The sequence below is a fragment of the Plectropomus leopardus genome, chromosome 9 (assembly GCF_026936395.1).
Source record: "Plectropomus leopardus strain MGB_pleo_1.0 chromosome 9, ASM2693639v1, whole genome shotgun sequence".
Classification (NCBI taxonomy): domain Eukaryota; kingdom Metazoa; phylum Chordata; class Actinopteri; order Perciformes; family Serranidae; genus Plectropomus; species Plectropomus leopardus.
Window position 1 is genome coordinate 1,443,984 of NC_142184.1, and position 20,994 is coordinate 1,464,977.

Genomic DNA, 20,994 nt, shown 5'->3' on the forward strand with positions numbered 1-20,994 from the left:
TCATGTTTTTCTAGTCACAAAAAAATGAGGTCCAGCAGAAGTTATGTTTGGCCAGAGTTTGAAAAATGCGAGGGAAGAGGGGGAAAAAACAAAATACTTATCATGGTTCCTTGAAAAGTAATTGAAACATTTTCATTTTTTGTCCGTGAAACTGTGTGGGCGCTTTGCTTCAGGTCAGTGAGTGCTGACCAGATTGTTGTGAAATTTCAGCTACTGTAAAAACTTACGGTCACTAGACTTTATCCGAATTGCTGTGCTGACTCCAGACCTTTCCTCCCACGTCACCATCAGGAGAATATTTTGAATAAAATGCTGCAGGATGATGTTTTTCTGCCGACCTTTAGCACCTCCCTGGTTCCCTCGTCAGAAGGCCTGTGGGATTTTTCCACTGGATTTTGGATAATAGTAGAAAAAAACATTTTTGATATTACTTGATACATCCCCAGAGGATGAACCACTGATTTTAGTGAGTCTGCCTTCTTTCTCATTGCACCACCTTCAGCACAAACTTTACATTTTTAGCTCTGCTACTACAGGTAAGACTTTTGATTCGATACAGCACCAGGTGAGAGTTCAGACAAAAAATGGGAAAATGTGTAGAAACTTTTCCTGTTTCTTTAAATCAACAGTACTTCATGTTTTTTCTGTAATATTGCTGCAGTCTGTGTGGGACAGTAAACTTTCAGCTGTTGGTGTTGTTGAGATGTGCCAGGTATATCTGAGTATTTCCTGTTTTATTATTTCATGTGTGTGTGCATGCATGTAGTCATGGTGCATGTTTGTGTCGTATTTCTTCATCGTGGTTTGTGTGTCGCAGGCTTGCAGGTGATCTGAGGTGCAGAAGAGGACATTAAACAAATCGACAAACTGTTCTTCAAACACAAAAAGGTATTTATTTTTCTTTAACTTTACTACACTGAAGAGTTCTGTTAAAATCATTAACTACAAAGAAACCACACACATAAATAGCCAAACATACAATCTGAAGACAAGCACTCTTATGTATCTTACATGTGTTGTTGTGCTTTTTTTCCAAAAATTAAGAAAGCTTTTTGACCACTAGAGGGCAGAGAACCTGGTGTACCGTCACATAAAGTATCATCTCAGCTAAGGGCTCATTTATTCTCTTTTTACGTATGAAAACAGATCATTTCAAATGTTTTTACCATCACTGGCTTCATACTCTGCTAAACCCAACCGTCCTCATGACCATGTGCTTGTGATGACATCACAGTAGCGGGATCCCGAAAGGTGAATAGCAAACGCAGAAAGATACCTAGAGCGTAATATGTAGCAGCATGTGATGACTTGGAATAAGAAGGTGTTGAAGTACGTTATGAATCCCGCCGATAATGCTTGGTTTCGTCTTAATCCATAAGCTTTCAGAAAACGCACACAAATACAGACGAAATGAGCGCCTAGTACGAGCAGAGGGCTCTGTGCACTGGGCTCTCCAGCTGTTCCAGGGCAAACGCGATAGTGGCGGTTTGTTTTTGGAAACAGCTGACCGTAGTTTTATACGGACAGCTGGTGAGCGGACTAAAGTTACGAATAATACAGAGCTACAGACGGCACAGAGCTGCTTAGCTGGTGATGATTCTCAGTGTGTTCTGCACTACGAGAAACACTTTTACATCACTGTCATTTGATCCAATTTTTAAAACATCACTTATTGCAGATTTAACCTAATGCACTGCATTTAACATGAATAAATACAGCCGGTGCTGCAGTTATGAATCATTCTCTGTCCCGTAATCTATCTTTTTCCTCCTCAGCTCCAAAAAACATGCACATTCTCAACATTTTCAGCAACGAGCAGCAAAATTTTCACTCAGAATGAGAAATACAAGAAGCAGGAATTTGGGGTGAGTAAGTACAGACTTTCTCATGTTTGGTGAATACTGCAGTTGGTCTGTCATGTACTAGTGTTGTCTCTGTGCTGGAAATTCCTTTCACGATTCATGGCGATGCAGCGAGATGATGATAATCACCGCTCTTCACTTCATCTTATGCACATCTCTCGGGCTGCCTGGAAGGCAGAAGGAAACACTGCCGACCAAGTCGCCTCGCAGCTTCCTGTCTCTCTTTAAAAAAACGTTCAGTACTGCCAACCTTTTTTTGTTTGTACTACAAATACTGTTAGCTTGCTGCTGACACCAGCTCTCATACATACTTGTGGCCCTCAACACTTCCTTTACAAGCCAGCTCACGAAGCTTTACGATGAATATAGAAACATATTAACATGATTACATACAGCGGATGCAGATTTGCCGGCCCCCACCCCCACCCAAAAAATCACAAACACACACCAATCAAACATTACGCCCGGGCCACACTGCCTGCATTAGCAGCGTGTATGCGTTGCAGAACCTGTTGCTTCTATGTCGGCGCTCGTGTTAACAGGTCCGAGCAGCCACAGCGCGGCTCGCAGCTGCGGCACATCTAGAGAAATGGATTCTAGATGTTTTTTTGGCTTTTTAAGCAAAAAATTGAGTTTAATGGTCCTTTAAGAATATTTTTTATATCATACCCCATTTTACTACAGTTTCACTGTCTTTTTGTTACAGACATTAGGAAATACAAATATTTCTGTTTTACCCAACCTTTTGTGTTTCCATTTAACAAAGTAAAAGCCCTCTGACAATGTTTCTGTTGACAAAATCCCTTCAGTTGTTAACACCAGGCGTTTTAATGTGAAATATTTGCAGTAGCGTGATTTTGATAACACAGCAGCAGGCAGCTCTGCAGCAGCGCTGCAGCAACAACGTTCAGTGTGAACGCCACAAATGTGCGAGCTGCAGCAGTTCAGCGAGGTAGCCACCATGCGCTGCTCGGACAGGCCATGTGACCCGGGCGATACTAACGCCACACAAACAACAGAGACACACCGATGGTGTTTGAGGAAGCAGCGCAGCTTCACTCGACGATCTGCAGAAACACAAACGGCAGATTAGAAACACTCAGCTTTAACCGTACGGACACAAACAGCAGGAAGCCTGTGAGTACGACTCACCGTAGCCACCTTACTGGTCTGCTCGCGGGTTCGAATCCGCAGCTTGTTGACGGTCGTCTCGGCGATGTCGGCTCTCTCCTCGGCGTCTTCCAGCTCGTGTTGGACTTTCCTGAAACGCACCGTGCTGCAGCTCACCTGCTCCTCCTGGTGGACAAACAGAGGAACGACAGCTTTGAATTGCTTTGCAATGGCGTCTTTCTCTGAGAGCGGAGAGAGCGAACCCGAACAGTAACGTGGCAGCTGAGCGGATAAACCATAAACTGAAACTGAATGTAAAGCTCTATTAAATCAGAATCTGCAGTTTCATCACGGTATGAACTTGTTGTTTCGTGCATGGTAAAGATAAAGTTAAAGCCCTTTAATTATTTAACTCTGACATCTTTGTCACCTGTCTTTCAATTTTAGTGTCATATAGTAACGGTCATAAAGACTCACGGCGTTCTCTGCTTGTCTCTTGTAGCTCTTGACTTTGGTCTGAAGCTTTTCGATGAGCTCCTGCATCCTCAGCAGAGTCTTCCTGTCCTCCTCCGTCTGCAGGGACACAGAAAGAGCCGTGAGACCACAGAGCCACCTGAACATCTGTATGAGGTGGACAGAAGCAGCAGCTGGGCGATGTGAGGTCTTCACACCTGGTACGTCAGCTCTTTGACTCTCCGCTCGTAGCGACGGACTCCTTTCTGATACTCCTCGCTCTTCTTCTGCTCCATCAGCAGCTCCGTCTGCAGCTCCCTCACCTGCACACACAGCAGCGCTCCGGCCTCACCAAGTGACCTTTTTTCCTCTCTGTGCTTTCTCTCTGACTCCTGAAGCCTAAATTCACTGTAGACTTTAGTCAAACATCGACACATAAAAGTAAAGACTGTAACAGATTCATTCAGCAGCCTCAAAACTTTGGAGAGACCGGACACACGTCTTAGGACTGATTATTGTTGCTATATCGGGCTTGAAACATATGCATATATACTGAATATTTTCAAAATAAACTAAAATTGGGCTACTTTTATGATGATTGGGCAGGTTCTAGGCTTTGGTTGTCTTTAACTTTTAAGTCAAATCTGACAGTACTGACTTTTAGACTCTGGTAATCCTGATTTCTAAGGCAGCACCTGTACGGCACCCGAAGATGTGCTAAAATCCGAAAAAATTCCTAAAATCTTAGAAATCTTAGAATCTTGTCTGAAAATCCTAAGACAATGCTAAAATGGTCCTAAATTTTTGAGGAGGTCCTGAAATCCTAGAAATGTTAAGTCCTGGAGATGTCATAAATTCTTAGAAATGTCCTAAAATCTTAGAAACTTGCTAAAATCTTAGAAATGTCCTAAAGTCGTGGAAATGACTCAAATTCTTAGAAATGTCCTAAAATTTTAAAAATGTACTACAATCATCCTAAAATCCTCAAAATTTCCAAAACCCTAGAAATGTCCTGAAATCCTGGAAACCCGTATGGGACTGCTGCGACTGGCCCCTGACCTCCGGTCTTTTTGAGGGTCCCCGCTCTCAGCTCTGCTGCTCGGAGCTCCAGTATTTAAAAATCTTATCAACAAATCAGTTGTTGTGACATTTTATAGGACTTTTCACTCACTCTCGTCTCCATTTTATAAATCTGCTTCTTTCCTCCCTTCAGCGCCATCTGCTCCGTCTCGTCCAGTTTGACCTGCAGCTCTGAGAGAGACACACACCGTTAACCACATCCACCTGCGGCTCCAGGCGTCTCTGCCCTGCAGGTCCACCTCGTCTCGTACCTTTGACCGTGGACACCATGTTGTTCCTCAGACGCTCCATCATGCTGCTGCTGTCCTGCTCCTTCTTCAGCTCCTCCGCCATCAGAGCGGCCTGCAGAGGAACACGCGAAGGATTCGGGTCAGCTCTCTTACAGCCGCGCAACTTCACAGCTCTCCACCGGCACAGGAGAAGAGCGGTGGGAGAGCGTCAGATTTAGGGGGGTTTAGTGGCATCTAGTGGTGAAGGTTGCAGATTGCAACTGACTGAAACTTCTCCCGGTTAGAATTCCTTCATTTTACGTTGTTCAAGAAGTTTTTTTTTTTTTTAGAGCTGAATTATCCACAGAGGTGTTTTTCTCTCCAAAAACAAAAAAACTCTTTTTAACCTGAGCAAATCGACTTGATTTCTCTCAAAAAAAAGAAAAACAGCAATAATAAACAAATTAGCAAATCTGAATTAGTAAAAAAAAAAAAAAAAGAACAAACACGTAAATTACCTGAAAAAAGTCCAGAAAAAATTAAAATAATTTTTAATAAAATAATATAATTCTAATAATCATTAATAGGGATTTTGGACTTTGTACCCAGTTACTGTTTTTTTTTTTTAAAGTCACTTTCTAAATTTTCTCTCTCTCCTTTTTTATATTTATTTCAAAACAAAATCCGTTTTTTTCTTCAATGTGGCACTAATACTCCATCGTTTCAGTAAGGAACAGACTTAAATTCACTTTCTGATGAAATATCCGCTTTAAACCGACACGCTGAGCTTTAAATCGCCCAAACACAAGAACACAATCACAAACAGGAAGACGACTCAGAGGTCGGAGGTCAGGACTGACATCGGTGATGGCCTTCTTGGCTTTCTCCTCAGCGCTGCGGCTCTCCTGCATCGCCTCGTCCACCTCGCCGGACAGCACGGACACATCGGCCTCCAGCTTCTTCTTCTGGTTCATCAGACCTGAGTTCTGAAACAGGAAGCAGCCGTTTCGTCACTGCGCCTCGTGCAGCAACAGTCATTTCTCCAGTAAGAGAAAATATAAGAGAAGTCACTCTGAAGCCCCCAAATCTGCTCTGAGCAGGTGTGCTCTGTACTGATCACAGGTCACCTGTCAGCACAGGTGAACGCAGAAACAGCAACTCCTTATAAAGGTTATATGACAGTTATATAATAGTTGCCAATTAATTTTCTAATTAATCATCGACTTGTTTTAGCTGCGCTTTTATATTTTCATATGGCTTGTTTGTAAAGTAGTTATCTAATATTAATGGAGTAAAAAGTACAACTACTAGCAGAGTAACTGAAATGACTAATAACTGGGATCAGTGCACCAAGTATACGAAGTATCATTTCACTCCTGAAATTTAATAATCCAGTCATAATAATTCTTCTGAATGATATTGATGATGATATTAATGCATTTTTAAATTTTAAATTAAATGTTCCTCAAATATAAAACATATTTTTTTCTTGCGCTGGTCAAAATTTGTGGCAGTGAAAGCGAGATGTTTTTCTTGTATCTTGGTAAAAGTGATTTCGTAAAATTTTCTCTTATGTTAGAGAAAAGCAAAAAAAAACTTTTGGTAAATTGTTTCTTGCATGAGGTCCAACGTTCGGTCCGTCTTCGGTCCGTCAGTTTATCGGTAGTCATTTCAAAGTCTACCTGTGTGTGTGTTTGTGTGTGTACCTGCGTAGAGAGCAGGTTAACTCTCTCGTTGACCTCCACCAGCTCGTGTTCGGCCATCTTGCGGACGCGGTCGGTCTGCTCCAGGATCCCGCGCAGCTCCTCCTCCTCGGCCGTCATCAGCGCGCAGCGTCGATCCAGCAGGACGATCTGCTCTTTGAGCTGATTGGTCAGCTGGACTTTATCCTCCAGATCCACCTGGTGCTCTTTGACCTGCGGGGACGGAGCCGGCGAGGTCCGATTACACATCAGGTCGCATCGTTTAAGACGAGCAACTACGCATCTGGAGCCGCAGATTTAAGAGGCTGGAAAACTCTGGATTCGCCAACGTGGGATCGATTTGTTCTTGAAAACATGTCAGCAAACATGCAGCAGACACAGACGCCACATGAGTAGGCGAGTTTCCAGTAACCCGTCAAATTGCGCAAATTGAAATTGCAAATGCAAAATACGACTAATGGAAACGTCAATTTTGAAAAAACTCCCCTTTATCTGCTAAACATGACTCGGTATGTGTGGACGGAAGAAGAGATCGAGATCTTCTTCACTCTGACAGAAAATATATTAGATCGGCTTCATTGAGCGGCTGCAACAGAAACAAACCTGCCAATGTTTTAAATATCCATCGCCGTGGTTACTGCGATGTTATCACGAGAGGTAAGTTGCGTAACATCGTGAGAGAAGTCGCATCACTGAGTGGAAACGTAGTCAGCTTGCAATTTCAAAAGTATCGCTCAAGTTTTGTGCAAATCTGTGATGGAAACCCGCGTAATAACCCGATCATCACATACGAGTCGTGGTTGCCCAGATTGTGAGGGTTTGTTCAAGTTCATCATGTTTCAGGTTCGTTACAAGTCTTTGCAAAGACTGACGTCAACGTGAATCAGAAACGGACAAACTCATCGTTGCCATGACTCCATGACTGAAAAATGAGCAATGGTAAGTCTGAAAATATAAATTTGTTACTTGATTCCAGATATCTTTTTACTTTACGATGAACCAGCTGAGCGTTAACGTTGGCGTTAGCTGACTTCTTCAGTAAAGTAGTACTTCCAATTAGGACAAGTTTTCACACCCAAAAAATACTGAAGCAGTCGTATTTAAGAAATGTGAAGCAAAAATTTGGTGTGAAAACACCTTAGGAATATGGGACACCTTTCCACTATCTAACCTGTCCACCTTGATGTTGAGGACTTTATTGTCTCTGTGTCTCAGGTGAGCCTACCTGTGTCTGCAGGTGTCTGATGATCCTCTGGCTCTCGGCCGCCTGTCTGTTGGCGTGTCCCAGCTGAACCTCCATCTCGTTCAGGTCCGACTCCATCTTCTTCTTCAGGCGGACCGCCTCGCTGCGACTACGAACCTCCGCCTCCAAACTGGCCTGCATGGCGTCCAGGGCACGCTGGTGGCTCCGCCTGGTGGACAGCGGCGGTATTACTACTCTCACAGGCAAAGATCATGACATTATTTCTAACTCTGCAGATTTTACATTTTAAATTTGGTTCCTCTGCAGGATAGTATTAGAGGTCTTCTGGTTAGTTGGCAGGTTTTGTTTTCTGGTGTTAAACTGACCTCTGATGTTCCTCTTCTACATCTGAGTCTGTTATTTCGTAAATCTGGTACCTGAGGTTGTCGATCTCTTCATCTTTCTCTGCAATCTTGCGCTCAATCTCGCTCCGTATCTGCTGCAGCTCCAACTGAAATCTCAGGGTCTTACTCTCCTCGTGCTCCAGAGTCCCCTGATGAGCGGACAGCCGGTAGGAACAGTCGTTCAGTCAACAGTTGAGTCGGTGCAGAGCCGACAGGTTTATCTACAGCAGCTCAGTGTTTTACCTCTGCCTCCTCCAGAGCCGCTCTGATGTCGCTCTTCTCCATGTCCAGGATCTTCCTCACTCTCTCCAGCTCATAGATGGTCTTCCCTCCCTGACTGATCTGATCCGACAGGTCCAGGATCTCCTCTGGAGTCAATCAATCACAAATGTAATTTAGGTCTAAAATACAAACACGGCTGATATAAGGTCTTATACAGAGGTTTAGAGGCGCCTACTTTGATCACAATCTGTTGCTTTTGTCTGATATCAGTCGTCAAACTGTAACTTTTTCCGCTTGTTTCTTTTTACACAAAACCAAACAGCATCATCATTATGTGGCTCCACTGTATGATTTAGACAGCATGCCAGCATCGCAGAAACAAAAGAGGTGTGATGTTTAACACAACAGCATTGACCTCTGGTGTGACATATAACACACATGTCTGCGGCGCTTTCTACACAAAAACAATGACACAACATGTCAATAACAATCATTTAGCCTGTCTGTTATACGGCGGCTGATCTCAGCCTCTGCTCAAAGACCTCCTGGACCTCACTGTTTTTTTACTATTTGTCTGCGTTTTCATCACTTTGGATCAGTTTTCTTGTGCTGAATCCGGCCCCCTTAACAAGTATTTAAACATCTGTAAAGTGAGTTATTTAAAAACAAGAAAATTCCTGTAAAAAACACAAGATAAAATCAATCAGTGATCTGGTTTGAAAAATCCTACAAACTGTAAAATAAAAAATAGAAAAGCAATAAAGATCTCTTTTATTTTGGTCATAGATATAACACGCCTTCATAATGTCACATTACGCAGGCGTACCTTTAGAGATCAGCAGGCCGGCCTGACTGTGATATTCCAGCCTTGAACTGGAGTGTAAAATGGGTTAATGTGATGAAGACGGATTGAGGGACAGAGTACCTTGCAGGTTTTTGTTTTCTCGTTTCACTGTCTCCAGATGGTCCAGAGCTTCTTCGTAGCTGTTCTTCAGCTTGAAGAGTTCGGTGCTCAGACTGCGAGACTCTCTCTGTGACGCCTCCAGCTCCGTCTGACTCTCCTCAAACTTCAGCTTCCAGTCACTCAGCAGCTGCATCACACAAGAAAAAATGATACGTCGGCACACGAACTCATCGTTCTGTCATCCTCCACATCTACAGATGATGAATTAGGCTACGCTGAGCATTGCGGCGGGCGTTGTCGACTGACCTTGTCAAAGTTGCGTTGCCTCTTGTCCAGAGCCAGAGCGGCGGCGTTGGTTCGTTCCAGTTCAACCATCAGGTCTTCGATCTCAGTCTGCATTACGTGTTTGGTTTTCTCCAGTGAGGAGCATTTAGCGTGAGACGTCTCCACAGCTTCCTCAGCCGTCTGAAGTTTGACCACCAACTTCTTCCTGCAAACGACAGCAACAGAGAGATTTCAGCCGTCTCTCCAACACAAAGAAACAAGATGGCGCTCAGCTTGTGCTGCTCAAAGCACCAAAACAATCTTTAAAAAAACTCAACAGCAACTTCTTCTTTCCAGAAATCATGACGCGGATACTCAAAGTAATCCACCGATGTTTCAGGGAGCTGTTTCAAGTAGGAACTATTTTCTGTCTAGCATGCATCCGCTCATGGATGAGCTTCAGCCTGTTCTCTTTCCAAAGTCATCAGTGCTTTTGGCGTAAGGTCCTGACGCCAAAAGCCACCTTTCACGCCCGAATGATATCCGTCACTAGGCAGGTTTCCATTATAGATTTGCACAAAACTTAAGCAATATTTTCAAAATGAGGACAAAATACAACGTGGAGCTGCCAGAAACTGAATAATAATAGTTGCAGTAAACATCTTTTTCTTGAATATCTTACTTTGCGTCCTCCAGCTCCTCGATTCTCAGCACGGCGTCAGTCTCGTACTTCGCTCTCCACTGAGCCACCTGTCCGTTGGCTTTGGACAGCTCCCTCTGCAGCTCAGCTTTGAACTCCTGCTCCCCCTCCAGCTGCTCCCTGAGCAGACTGCAGTCATGACGGGATGACTGCACGGCGTGAGCCAGCGCCACGCGAGCCTGAAACACACACACAGCGTCCAACACAGTCCGGTCGACACACCTTCAGCAGAGACAGATGATTATTAAGGTCTACATGTATTTGTTGAAATGACTCCTAAACAGAGTGTTCGGAAAACCAGCTGTCAGTGTTACTTTGCTCTCCTCCTCCAGCTGTCTCTTCAGGTCTTCGGTGTTTTGGCAAAGCCCCGCCTTGGAGCGCTGGAGCTGACCAATCATGGCGTCCCGCTCCTCCAGACGACGGCTGTACTCGACTAGAAGACCAACACAGAGAAGTCGTCGAGAGTGGGTGAGTCCAGCCTCCTTAAAATCTCGTTTATATAAACTGAGGGTTATATTTAAAGGTCTGGTGTGTAGAATTTAGTGGCATCTAGTGGTGAATATGCAAACTGCAACCAACTGAAATTTCTGTGTACCAAGCATGTAGGAGAAGTATGACGGACGACCAGAAAGTCAGTAGAGCATCCCCCTCACCCCCCAACAGAGGTCCCAGATGAGACCACAATGTCCTTTAACTGTCCCAAAATCACAGAAACATCTTAAATCTGAGAAAAGTTCTTAAAATGTCCCTAAATCCTAGTGTCCTAACCCCTAGTGTCCTAAAGTCCTAGAAACGCCCTTAAGTCCCAGAATTGCCCTAAAATCCCAGAGACATCCTAACATGCATGAAATGTCCTAAAATCTTAAAAATGCCAAGAAAACTAAAATGCCAAGAAAACTAGAAGCTTCCTAATATTCTTCAAATGTCCTAAAACCTTAGCAATGTGCTAAAAAGGATGATAGAAATGTTCTAACATCCTCGTAATGTCCTGAAATCCTAGAAACATCCTAAAATCCCAGAAATGTCCTAAAATCAGAGAATTGTCCTCAAATCATAGAAACATCCTAAAATCCCAGAAACATGCTAAAATCCTAGAAATGTCCTGAAATCCTATAAATATGTATCGGGCTGCTGTGACTGGCCTCTGGTCTCCTGTTATTTGCAAAAGTGCAAGCAAAGCAAGTTCAGTATGTCTGTAATATGGGTTAGTTTAGTCATGGACAGGTGTGTGTGTGTGTGTGTGTGTGTGTGTGTGTGTGTGTGTGTGTGTGTGTGTGTGTGTGTGTGTGTGTGTGTGTGTGTTGTACCGGTCTCTGTGAGTGCTCGAGCTTTCTGAGCAGAAACTTCAGCCAGTTGTCTCTGCAGATCGTCCGCTCGGCTCCTGGTTTCATTCAGCTGGTCCTCAAAGGCCCTGCACATCTTCTCCACAGTGCCCTACACACACACACACACACACACACACACCAGGATTACAGATGTTAAATCCTGCTGGCGTTGGACGGCGTTTGAACATTTGTGTTGCAGTTGGACTCTAATAAAAGTATTGGGAGTATTTGGAGTATCTGTGGATCCTTGATGATTTTATCACAGTTTTATTGAAACTTACTTGTGTTTTTGCAGCAGTCATCCAAATGTCAGCATGTCCAGAAAAAACAGACTCAACAGTCTTGAGCGACACATTAAAAAATAAGTAGTAATAATACTTCAGAGGCTAAGATATCCTGACTCAGAGTCTCTATTATTGGTTAAACTGCACTGGACAGTGGAGCCTACGTTTCCCATCATGCAAATCAGTGACTTTCATTAGACCCCTTTCTGCCATGCGTTTTTGAGAATTACTCAAAGTGAGGAGTGAGCTGATTTTTGTTTACGGTGGCGAAATGTTCCTTTAACGTGTCGTCGTGTTTTTAAGGCCGACAGTTTTAACCTTGTTCCTGGACAGCTGCTCCACGTTCGACGCCAGGTCGTCGGCCTCCAGCCGGATCTCCACCTTCTCCTTCTCCAGCTTCTGTTTGGCTCTCTGCAGGGCGTCGATCTGCTCGCTCAGCTCCGCCACCGTATCCGAGTGCTTCTTCCTCAGATTGGCGGCCGTCGCCTCGTGGTGAAGGCCCGCCTCCTCCATCTCCCGCCGCATCTTCAGGAAGTCAGCCTCCCTCTTCCTGTTTGACATGAGGTTAGTTATGATTTGAAGGATTTTAGGAAGGCTCTGGGATTTTGGGACATTTCTAATTTTTTAGGACATTGTTTGATTTTAGGATGTTTCTAGGATGTAAGAACATTTCTAGGATTGCAGGAGGTTTCTTGGATTTTAGGATATTTATAGGACTTTAGGACATTTGTAGGATTTTAGGAAATTTCCAGGATTTTATGATGTTTCTTGGATTTTAATGTGTTTCTAATATTTTAGGAAACTTCTAAGATTGAAGATGTTTCTAGTTTTTCTGGACATTTTTATGCACTCTGGCACCTTATGGACACTTAAGGTACCGAACCCTGTCGGGGCCGTATGTTGAGTATCACGTCTCTGGAGTAAAACTGTCGGTCGGTGCGGCTGTGAAAGCGGATGTTGACCTGTTGAGAGCGATCTGAGCAGCAGAGGCTCCTCCGGCCTCCTCCAGTTTCTCTCCCAGCTCCTCCAGCTCTCTGCTGATGTCGTTCCTCTGGCGCTCGGCTTTGGAGCGCCAAGCCCGCTCCGCCTCCAGCGCCTCCTCCAGCTCCTCGATACGAGTCTGAGGGAGCAGCCACAGCACACAGTGATGAAGGGGGACATCTGGAGGTTAAAGCACCAGCTGTTAAGGATCATTCTGACCAACCTGAAGCTCTTTGATTTTCTTCTGAAGCTGAGTGACCAAACTCTGCTCGTCCTCCAGTTTGGACTGAAGCTGACCCGACTCAAAGTCTTTTCTTTAGGGAGGCATGGAGAGACGGAAAGATAACGGAGGAGACAGAAAGTTAGATACTATCAACAAGTGAATATGAACTCTGATGCTCAGTCAAAGTTTAAAGCTCCAGATGTTTCCTCTTACTTCTTCAGTCTCTCCTCCAGCTCCTCCTTCTGGCTCTCCATGTCCCTCACTGAGTCCATGGACAGCTTCAGGTCCCCCTCCAGCTTCCTTTTGGTTCGCTCCACTTCCATCCTCGCCTTCTTCTCCTGCTCCAATGAACTCTCCACCTGCAGGTTATAGGAAACCAGAGACAAAAAACAGAGTCCCTTCAGCTTTTACACAAACCTCAGAAGACACTTTACAGCAGTTTTACTTTAATAGTTTTATACTTGACTGTTCTTATGGTCTTTGAAAGAGGTCCAAGGGGTCTTTAGGGTGGTTTTGGTTTATACAAGGTAGGGCTGGGCAATAAAACGATAACAATACTTATATTATTACACTCCAACACACCATGGTCACATGAAACTGTGTCAGTGAACTATGAGGGCAAAAAACAAACCACAAAAAAAAGCAAAAAGCAAAATAACCATTGTGCAGTTCCTGAAGGTGGCTCTAAGGGTCTAGGGTGTCAGTAGCCTTCAGGAGATTTTGGGGTTTTTATGTTACTGAACACGTATGGACTTGTGATGGAACAACATCTTACAAATATTTAGAAGTATAAAGAAAGGCCGACATGTTAGCAGACTGACGAGACGAACGCTCGGTCAGTTCCTCCAGTCTGGACAGACGGTTTGGTTCTCTTAATACATTTTGAGTCTTAAGTTTCTTACGTTGTCCACTTGCTGCTCCAGGCGAGCTTTGGCCTTGGCCAGCATGTTGACCTTGTCCTCCTGCGCCTGAAGGTCAGTTAGAGCCTGCTGGTGAGCCTCCTGCAGGGCGGCTTTCTCTCTGGTCAGAGACACTATGGATTCATCCAGGACACACATCTCGTGGGACAGGTTCTTCACCTGGACGGACAGAAAAAAGATCTCATCAGCTCCAGCCATCAGCAGAGTAAAGATCTCAACCTAAACATGGAAGAGGAGGAAGTAAAAATGATTTCAGGAGGTCTGTAGGGTTGAGAGTCAGACTTTAGGACATTTCTATGTTTTTGGCACTTTTCCAAGATTTAGGACACTTCATGGATTTAAGGACATTTCCAGATTTTTAGAATATTTCTATTTCTATTTTGGGGATTTTTGGACATTTCAAGGATTTTAGTACGTTTCTTTGATTGTAGGATGTTTCTTGGATTTTAGACACTTAAAGGATTTTAGGACATTTCTCTGAATTAAGGATGTTTCTAGGATTTTAGGACATTTCCAGGATTTCCAGGATTTTAGGACATTTCTGGGATATTAGGACATTTCTTTTGGTCATCTGGGAGCTTTGGTCATTGAGGTCCCTCAGATTGGTTCTTGGTTTTTTGGGTGGGGTTTCTAAGGAGATTTAAGGGGTTCCTTAACCCTCTGAAACTTGAGAAAATTGGTTTGAGATCTTTCAAAAACGCAGGGAAGAAGCAGTGAACAACTTAACAACTCTTGGCCCAAAAATTGTCAAGAAATAAGAAAATAAAACCTTGTTCTCCAATCCGTGTCTCTCTTTCTCCACTTTAGCCAGAGTCATCTCCAGGTCGTCCACATCCTTCTTCAGGGACACCACCTCTTCCTCCAGCTGACGCTTCTTGGACATCAGCTTGGCGGTCACCTCCTCCTCGTCCTCCAGGCGTTCCTGCGTCTCCTTCAGCTTCGACTCCAGAGAGATCTTGGACTGAATCAGCTGGTTGCAGCGGTCCTCTGCATCCGCCAGGTTTTCCTGCTCCTACATCGTTAAAATAAAAACAAAGACAAAAACAAAAATATTAGAGAAATTAAAATAAGTATCTTAGGTCAAATCTAATATTCCAGAACTAGAGATGAGATTTTTTTGGACGCTTTATCTTTGAAAGGTTTTATCTTAAAACAAAAAAGACAATACAAATGTCATTTAACTCTTTAAAACCAGAAGCAAAATCACCTGCTCTCACATACCTTTCAAAACAATTTATCCCTTTAAACAGTGAACAAATCGGTGTTATTTATTTCAAAGACATGGGGAAAAAAGAGTAACTTGAGTAACTTGTTTAAACATGTGTCACAAATTTCAGGAAATTAATAGTTTAAGAGAATTATTCTCTCAAAAGTTAGGGGAAAAAAAGTAGGGAAAAATTTAATTTATTACATATTTATTACAAATTATGTCACAAAATTATTAATAAAAACAGTTATTTAAACTGATATAATTAAAGACTTTAATACATTTGTGGCATTATTTTAAATATGTTAAGATAATAATAATAATAAATATAATTTTTGACAAGCTTTTTTCATTTTTCCCATGATGAGTTTTCCTTGGCTTTCATAAAACAATTTTCCAAATATACTTATTCTTAAAATATCGTGGTTTGTTTCTTTAAGTTTCGATGTGACTTACAGCTTGCAGCTGCAGAGCCAGGTCGTTTTTCTCCTGAACCAAATCTACCTGCCGCTCCTCCGCCTCCCGACGCTTTACCTCTGACCTGACGGAGAAAAACAGACCAAAGTGACGGACAGAAAAAGCCAAGCAGCAGATAAGATTTAAATTTGTACACCTGAAGCTAATTTTGCTTTCGAAGCCCTGATGTAAATGTCCAAACAATTATGTAAACAGAGTAGAAACAGAGAGCAGACCTGTCAAAGGCCTCTTTTAACTTTTTGAACTCCTCATTGAGAGCCGCCAGCTCCTTCTCAATTTGGGCGCTCCTCAGCAGGGGGCGGAGCTTGTAGAACAACATCATCCACGGCCAAGTCCTCACGGTGAAAAACGCTCTCAGGTTGAACTGGATCACCATTACTGCATCCCTGAGAAGGAGAATTGAAGACCAAGCTTGTATTTTTACCCCAAAAAACAAACAATTATCATCTTTACAACCTAGCTGACGCGTTTGGAGCTCGTCTGATCACCTTCACTCACTGTGTTTGTCTCTGCAGTTATTTTTTAATATTGTTATTCATTAATCTGACAGATGTCATATTGACCTTTCCACCATCATCTTTTGCCGTTGCACCCTCATCAGCTTCCCTCTGGCCATGGCCTGAACGATGGTGAGGAGCTGAGACAGACGGATGTCCCTCATGTCCTCCAGCTGACCCAACAGACCGGCCTTAAAGAACACCTGAGAGAACATTGGATCACTTCATCCTTATCGTATCAGACAAATGTCAGTGGTATTATCAGTGACATCTGTACTTCAAAGTACTTAAAAGTCTTGCTACAAAGAACTTTACAATCTGTATGACATGCGCCCCCCTCTGTCTTCAGATCTTTCGGTGTTGGCGCTGTACCTTGGTGTGTCCGAACTTGTACTGGGTGTGGTCTATGTCCAGAGAGGTCAGCAGTTTCTCCACGGCCTTCCTGCTGTCCACAAACGAGTCCTCTGGAACCGCAGAAGGATTCAGGATGCGATAACTGCAAAAGAGAAGCACAAATGGATTACTGAAGAGTTTTGGGCTCATGAAGTTTTGGGCAGGAGTAAAACGTTGGAGAATTAAAGCCCACGCTGGATCGGTAAACTGAGACATCTGCTTGTGTGTCTGTGGTTTGGGACTGACCGTTGTTTGAACTCCGCGTACAGGATACGGTTTGGAAAGCCTTTCCTGCAAATCCTGATCCCCTCAAGGACTCCGTTACACCTCAGCTGGTGGAGGACCATGAAGGGATCGATCAAACCTGGAAAACACGGACGGACTCTTGAAACATCTTCAGTGAGAGCGTCAACAGTATCTGCTGTCCTTTCACTTCATGAAAAAGCTGTTATGTTATGTTAGATTTGTTAGATTATGTTAGATTTACTTTGCTGTTAGATTTACTTAATCTGTTTTTGAAATGATGATCTTTTGGACCCTTGGTCAAACAAAACTTTGAAATGTCAATGTTTTTAATGTTGAAAAAAGTCTAGCAAAAAAGTATAACATTACGATAAATGTCACAGTACAGTACGTTGAAAAAAACGGCTGAAAAAGTGCAATGTCGAAGGTAACTGGACTTTGGAAGTTTGAGTTTCGTGAGGACATTTTGCCTTTCATCCGAGCAGCTTCTTCATTTCTAGATCTGTTCTCGAGCGTAAATGCTGTTGACTTTTGGTTTCACACGGGACAGGGACATTGGTTTCCTGGTCAAAGTCCTTTGTTTGTTTGACCCATTCACCACTTTGACCTCCTCCCTTTTGCTCTTTCCACTTCATCAGCTATCTTCCTCCTTTGCTCCCGTCATAACATCTACAGCCACTAACGGTGGCCGCCTAACAATAAACATAAATGCAGGTTGTAATAAGCTGCTTGTAAAAATGACCTGTAGGGTTGTTTTTTGGGTCTCGTGCTACATGCTGCAGTTACACGAGGCTGCCAGCGAGGCTGCAGACCTGTGGTGCTGCTGCTGTTGTCGTTTGGTTACCTGGAGTCTTGTTGTCGTTGGGGATGATGCAGCGGACAAAGTGAGGCTGCGTGCTGCGGAGGTTGGCCATCAGCTTCTTCAGATTCTCCTGCATTTAAACACACAAACAGACACACAGTTGGAGAGCAACCTCAGGACGCGTCTCTGCATAATTCGTCCCCTGTCAGAATCACAGGCAGTAAAAACAGTCCATCTCACTTTGTGTAACTGCGAAACTGTCTGGAAGGAAGCTGCTTTCCTCTTCCTGTGTTTGCCTTCAGCCTTCGGATCACTGGCTGCAACAACAGCACAAACAACACTTGTTTACTGCGCACACAGAGTCACCGCACACACTTAGAAAGTTGTTCAATTTGGAGTCTTTGGTGAATGTTTGTTTGGTCTACTTTTGGTTTTTTAAACTTTGAAATAGTTATTTTTGTAGTTACCCATCTCAGAGCTGATGTAGTTCTCAAACAGTCCAGCCATCAGTTTGTGGGAGGATTTCTGGAACAGAGCCACCACCGTCTCATTCAGAGGATCTCTGTTCTTGTCCAGCCAGCCTGTGATATTGTACGGCACCTAAAGCCAGACACATACACAACAACTGTGAGTATGATTTTTTTTTCTTAAAAAACATTCTCCAACGTGACGTCAACTTTGGATAAATAGTTCTATAGTTTCCTTTGTGTCCATATGTGCACGACAGTGAGCAACGTATTGTATCATACGGTACTGTATCGTATCGTATCGCATTGCATCGTATCGTATCGTATCGTATCGTATCGTATCGTATCGTATCGTATCGTATCAAAATGTATCATATCATTATGTATCATATCAAAACGTATTATCTTGCATTGTATGGCATCGCATTGCAGTGCAGTGCAGTGTAACATAACGTTACCTAACGTTTCACTTCATATTGTAGCGTATTGTATTGTGACATCATCTTCTTACATATATCATAATGTATCATATTGTATCATAATGCATCATATCATATGATATTGTAGCTCATTTCATATATCATCTCGTAAAATTTTACGTTGTACTATTGTAACATATCAGTGTTTACATGTTTTTTCCAATAACATGTTGATGATTCCATCACGGCCTCCAAATGAGAAACTGCATCTGCATCAGCCGTGATGTTCAAAGTGAAGTTTGTTTACTTAACTGGCATATTTATTTAACAACTATTTTTTCTGATTCTGAAGAAACATCAAATCACCTGTAATAAATATTGTTTTAACTGGATCCAGATGGAGTCGGAGTACCTTTAACCTGAGCAACAACAGTAAAAGAACAATATGAGCTGATACTCACCACGCCGGCATAGTGAACCAACTCAAAGTGCGTCTCATATTTGCGCTTCTTGTCCAGCCGCGGACGCTGGAAGTTGGGTGACTTCCCAAAGTGGTTATCGTAGAGTTTAGTTTTAAAGCTGTTGTCTGTGGCCTTTGGGAACATACACTCCTCCTCCATGATGGACAGAATACCCATGGGCTGAAAAAATACTCCACATTAATCTTTGTAATTTTTATCGTGCAGAATCACTGTCATTGAGAGAGCAACATGAGTTTTAAAATCACAAACACACACCTTCTCTATGAGGTCTATGCAGGCCTGTAAGTCCAAGCCGAAGTCTATGAAGGTCCACTCTATCCCCTCCGTCTTGTACTCCTCCTGCTCCAGGATGAACATGTGGTGGTTGAAAAACTGCTGCAGCTTCTCGTTGGTGAAGTTGATACACAGTTGCTCAAAGTTATTGAACTGCAGAAAGAGAGAAACAATATTTTTTAGATTGTAACAATATTTTAGATTTGTATTACGAGCAAAAATGGCCGTAGCCAAGATTTAGACATATGGCATTAAATGTCAAAACAATTTCCACTGATAATTTTTAGTTAATTTGATTTTAGATCATGTTTTATTTTGTTTCAACTGTTTTTTTAACGCCTGAAAGTGCTTTAAAACAATTATTGGTTGCTCCCACGTTTGTATTTGGTATTTTTAAAATCCACTTCAAGAACTTTGTGCCCTCCACCAAAGAAAAACTCCACTGGAGAAAATTGTTCAACTGATTTTTAATATGGGGCTCTCAGCATTTGCACGTTAGTGGCAATGCAATACATAATGTGTTTTGTTTTTTTTTTTGGTATCATATGAAACTACAAGACCTGAGGAATCCAGAAATACCAACCAGGTCATGCTAGCCTTTCAGTAAGGGGGCTGAATAACGCTCAAAAGTTAGGCTCAATTTTGGCAATAGTAAAACAGCGTGCCCATTTCACAGGGGTCCCTTGACCCAAACAGTCTGGTAAGAATTCCATTATATTTGCAATATAGACTTCAAAACTGTTTTGTAATGTAAGGAATTGAAAACATGATTAAAAATGTAGTTATTAGCAATTAACTACTAAATTCAGCTATAAATCCTGATTTAAGAAAGATTTGTTTGACAGCCCTAATCAAAAAATGTATGTATAGCTAGAAACTATATTGGTCTGAACTGTGAAATTAAAAGGGACTGAGGCTAAACCGTATTGCTAAGTTTAACTTTAACTTTGTATAACTTCCATCCATCCATCCATTTTCTTCCGCTTATCCGGGGTCGGGTCGCAGGGGCAGCAGCCTAAGCAGGGAAACCCAGACTTCCCTCTCCCCGGCCACTTCGTCCAGCTCTTCCCGGGGGACCCCGAGGCGTTCCCAGGCCAGCTGTGAGACGTAGTCTCTCCAGCGTGTCCTGGGTCTTCCCCGGGGCCTCCTACCGGTGGGACGTGCCCTGAACACCTCACCAGGGAGGCGTCCTGGAGGCATCCTAATTAGATGCCCGAGCCACCTCATCTGGCTCTTCTCAATGCGGAGGAGCAGCGGCTCTACTCCGAGCTCCTCCCGGATGACCGAGCTTCTCACCCTATCTCTAAGGGAGAGCCCAGCCACCCTACGGAGGAAACTCATTTTGGCCGCTTGTACCCGCGATCTTGTTCTTACAGTCACTACCCAAAGCTCGTAACCATAGGTGAGGGTAGGAACGAAGATCGACTGGTAAATCGAGAGCTTTGCCTTTCGGCTCAGCTCCCTCTTCACCAAGACAGACCGGTGCAGAGTCCGCATTACTGCAGACGCCGCACCGATCCGCCTGTCGATCTCCCGTTCCATCCTTCCCTCACTCGTGAACAAGACCCCGAGGTACTTAAACTCTTCCACTTGGGGCAGGACTTCGTCCCCGATCCAGAGGGGTCACGCCACCCTTTTCCGGCTGAGAACCATGGTCTCGGATTTGGAGGTGCTGACTCTCATTCCAGCTGCTTCACACTCAGCTGCGAACCGATCCAGTGAGAGCTGAAGGTCACGGCCTGATGAAGCCAACAGGACCACATCATCTGCAAAGAGCAGAGACCTAATCCTGAGGTCACCAAACCGGACCCCCTCAACACCCTGGCTGCGCCTAGAAATTCTGTCCATAAAAGTTATGAACAGAATTGGCGACAAAGGGCAGCCCTGGCGGAGTCCAACCCTCACCG

At 43.5% G+C, this 20,994-nt stretch overlaps 1 protein-coding gene across 1 annotated transcript in view; it reads right to left on the reverse strand.

Annotated features, from left to right (window-relative positions):
• Window positions 1–868: 868 nt before the first annotated feature.
• LOC121946465 (myosin-7-like) overlaps window positions 869–20,994 on the reverse strand; it is a 33,024-nt gene continuing 12,898 nt past the window's right edge. Inside the window, exons 15-46 of the mRNA XM_088081583.1 lie at window positions 19,070–19,240; window positions 18,794–18,973; window positions 17,914–18,046; window positions 17,687–17,763; window positions 17,489–17,576; window positions 16,648–16,765; window positions 16,381–16,504; window positions 16,075–16,211; window positions 15,727–15,897; window positions 15,491–15,575; window positions 14,597–14,839; window positions 13,810–13,986; window positions 13,121–13,266; window positions 12,908–12,998; window positions 12,666–12,823; window positions 12,022–12,253; window positions 11,402–11,528; window positions 10,409–10,527; window positions 10,077–10,273; window positions 9,437–9,620; window positions 9,152–9,317; window positions 8,248–8,372; window positions 8,038–8,153; window positions 7,643–7,829; window positions 6,421–6,630; window positions 5,575–5,700; window positions 4,757–4,847; window positions 4,597–4,676; window positions 3,644–3,748; window positions 3,450–3,545; window positions 3,015–3,158; window positions 869–2,929 (exon numbers count right to left, since the gene is read on the reverse strand). Of these exons, the coding sequence (XP_087937709.1) occupies window positions 2,918–2,929; window positions 3,015–3,158; window positions 3,450–3,545; window positions 3,644–3,748; window positions 4,597–4,676; window positions 4,757–4,847; window positions 5,575–5,700; window positions 6,421–6,630; window positions 7,643–7,829; window positions 8,038–8,153; window positions 8,248–8,372; window positions 9,152–9,317; window positions 9,437–9,620; window positions 10,077–10,273; window positions 10,409–10,527; window positions 11,402–11,528; window positions 12,022–12,253; window positions 12,666–12,823; window positions 12,908–12,998; window positions 13,121–13,266; window positions 13,810–13,986; window positions 14,597–14,839; window positions 15,491–15,575; window positions 15,727–15,897; window positions 16,075–16,211; window positions 16,381–16,504; window positions 16,648–16,765; window positions 17,489–17,576; window positions 17,687–17,763; window positions 17,914–18,046; window positions 18,794–18,973; window positions 19,070–19,240 (4,416 nt within the window). The 3' untranslated portion in view covers window positions 869–2,917. The remainder of the gene's footprint in view (window positions 2,930–3,014; window positions 3,159–3,449; window positions 3,546–3,643; window positions 3,749–4,596; window positions 4,677–4,756; window positions 4,848–5,574; window positions 5,701–6,420; window positions 6,631–7,642; window positions 7,830–8,037; window positions 8,154–8,247; window positions 8,373–9,151; window positions 9,318–9,436; window positions 9,621–10,076; window positions 10,274–10,408; window positions 10,528–11,401; window positions 11,529–12,021; window positions 12,254–12,665; window positions 12,824–12,907; window positions 12,999–13,120; window positions 13,267–13,809; window positions 13,987–14,596; window positions 14,840–15,490; window positions 15,576–15,726; window positions 15,898–16,074; window positions 16,212–16,380; window positions 16,505–16,647; window positions 16,766–17,488; window positions 17,577–17,686; window positions 17,764–17,913; window positions 18,047–18,793; window positions 18,974–19,069; window positions 19,241–20,994) is intronic.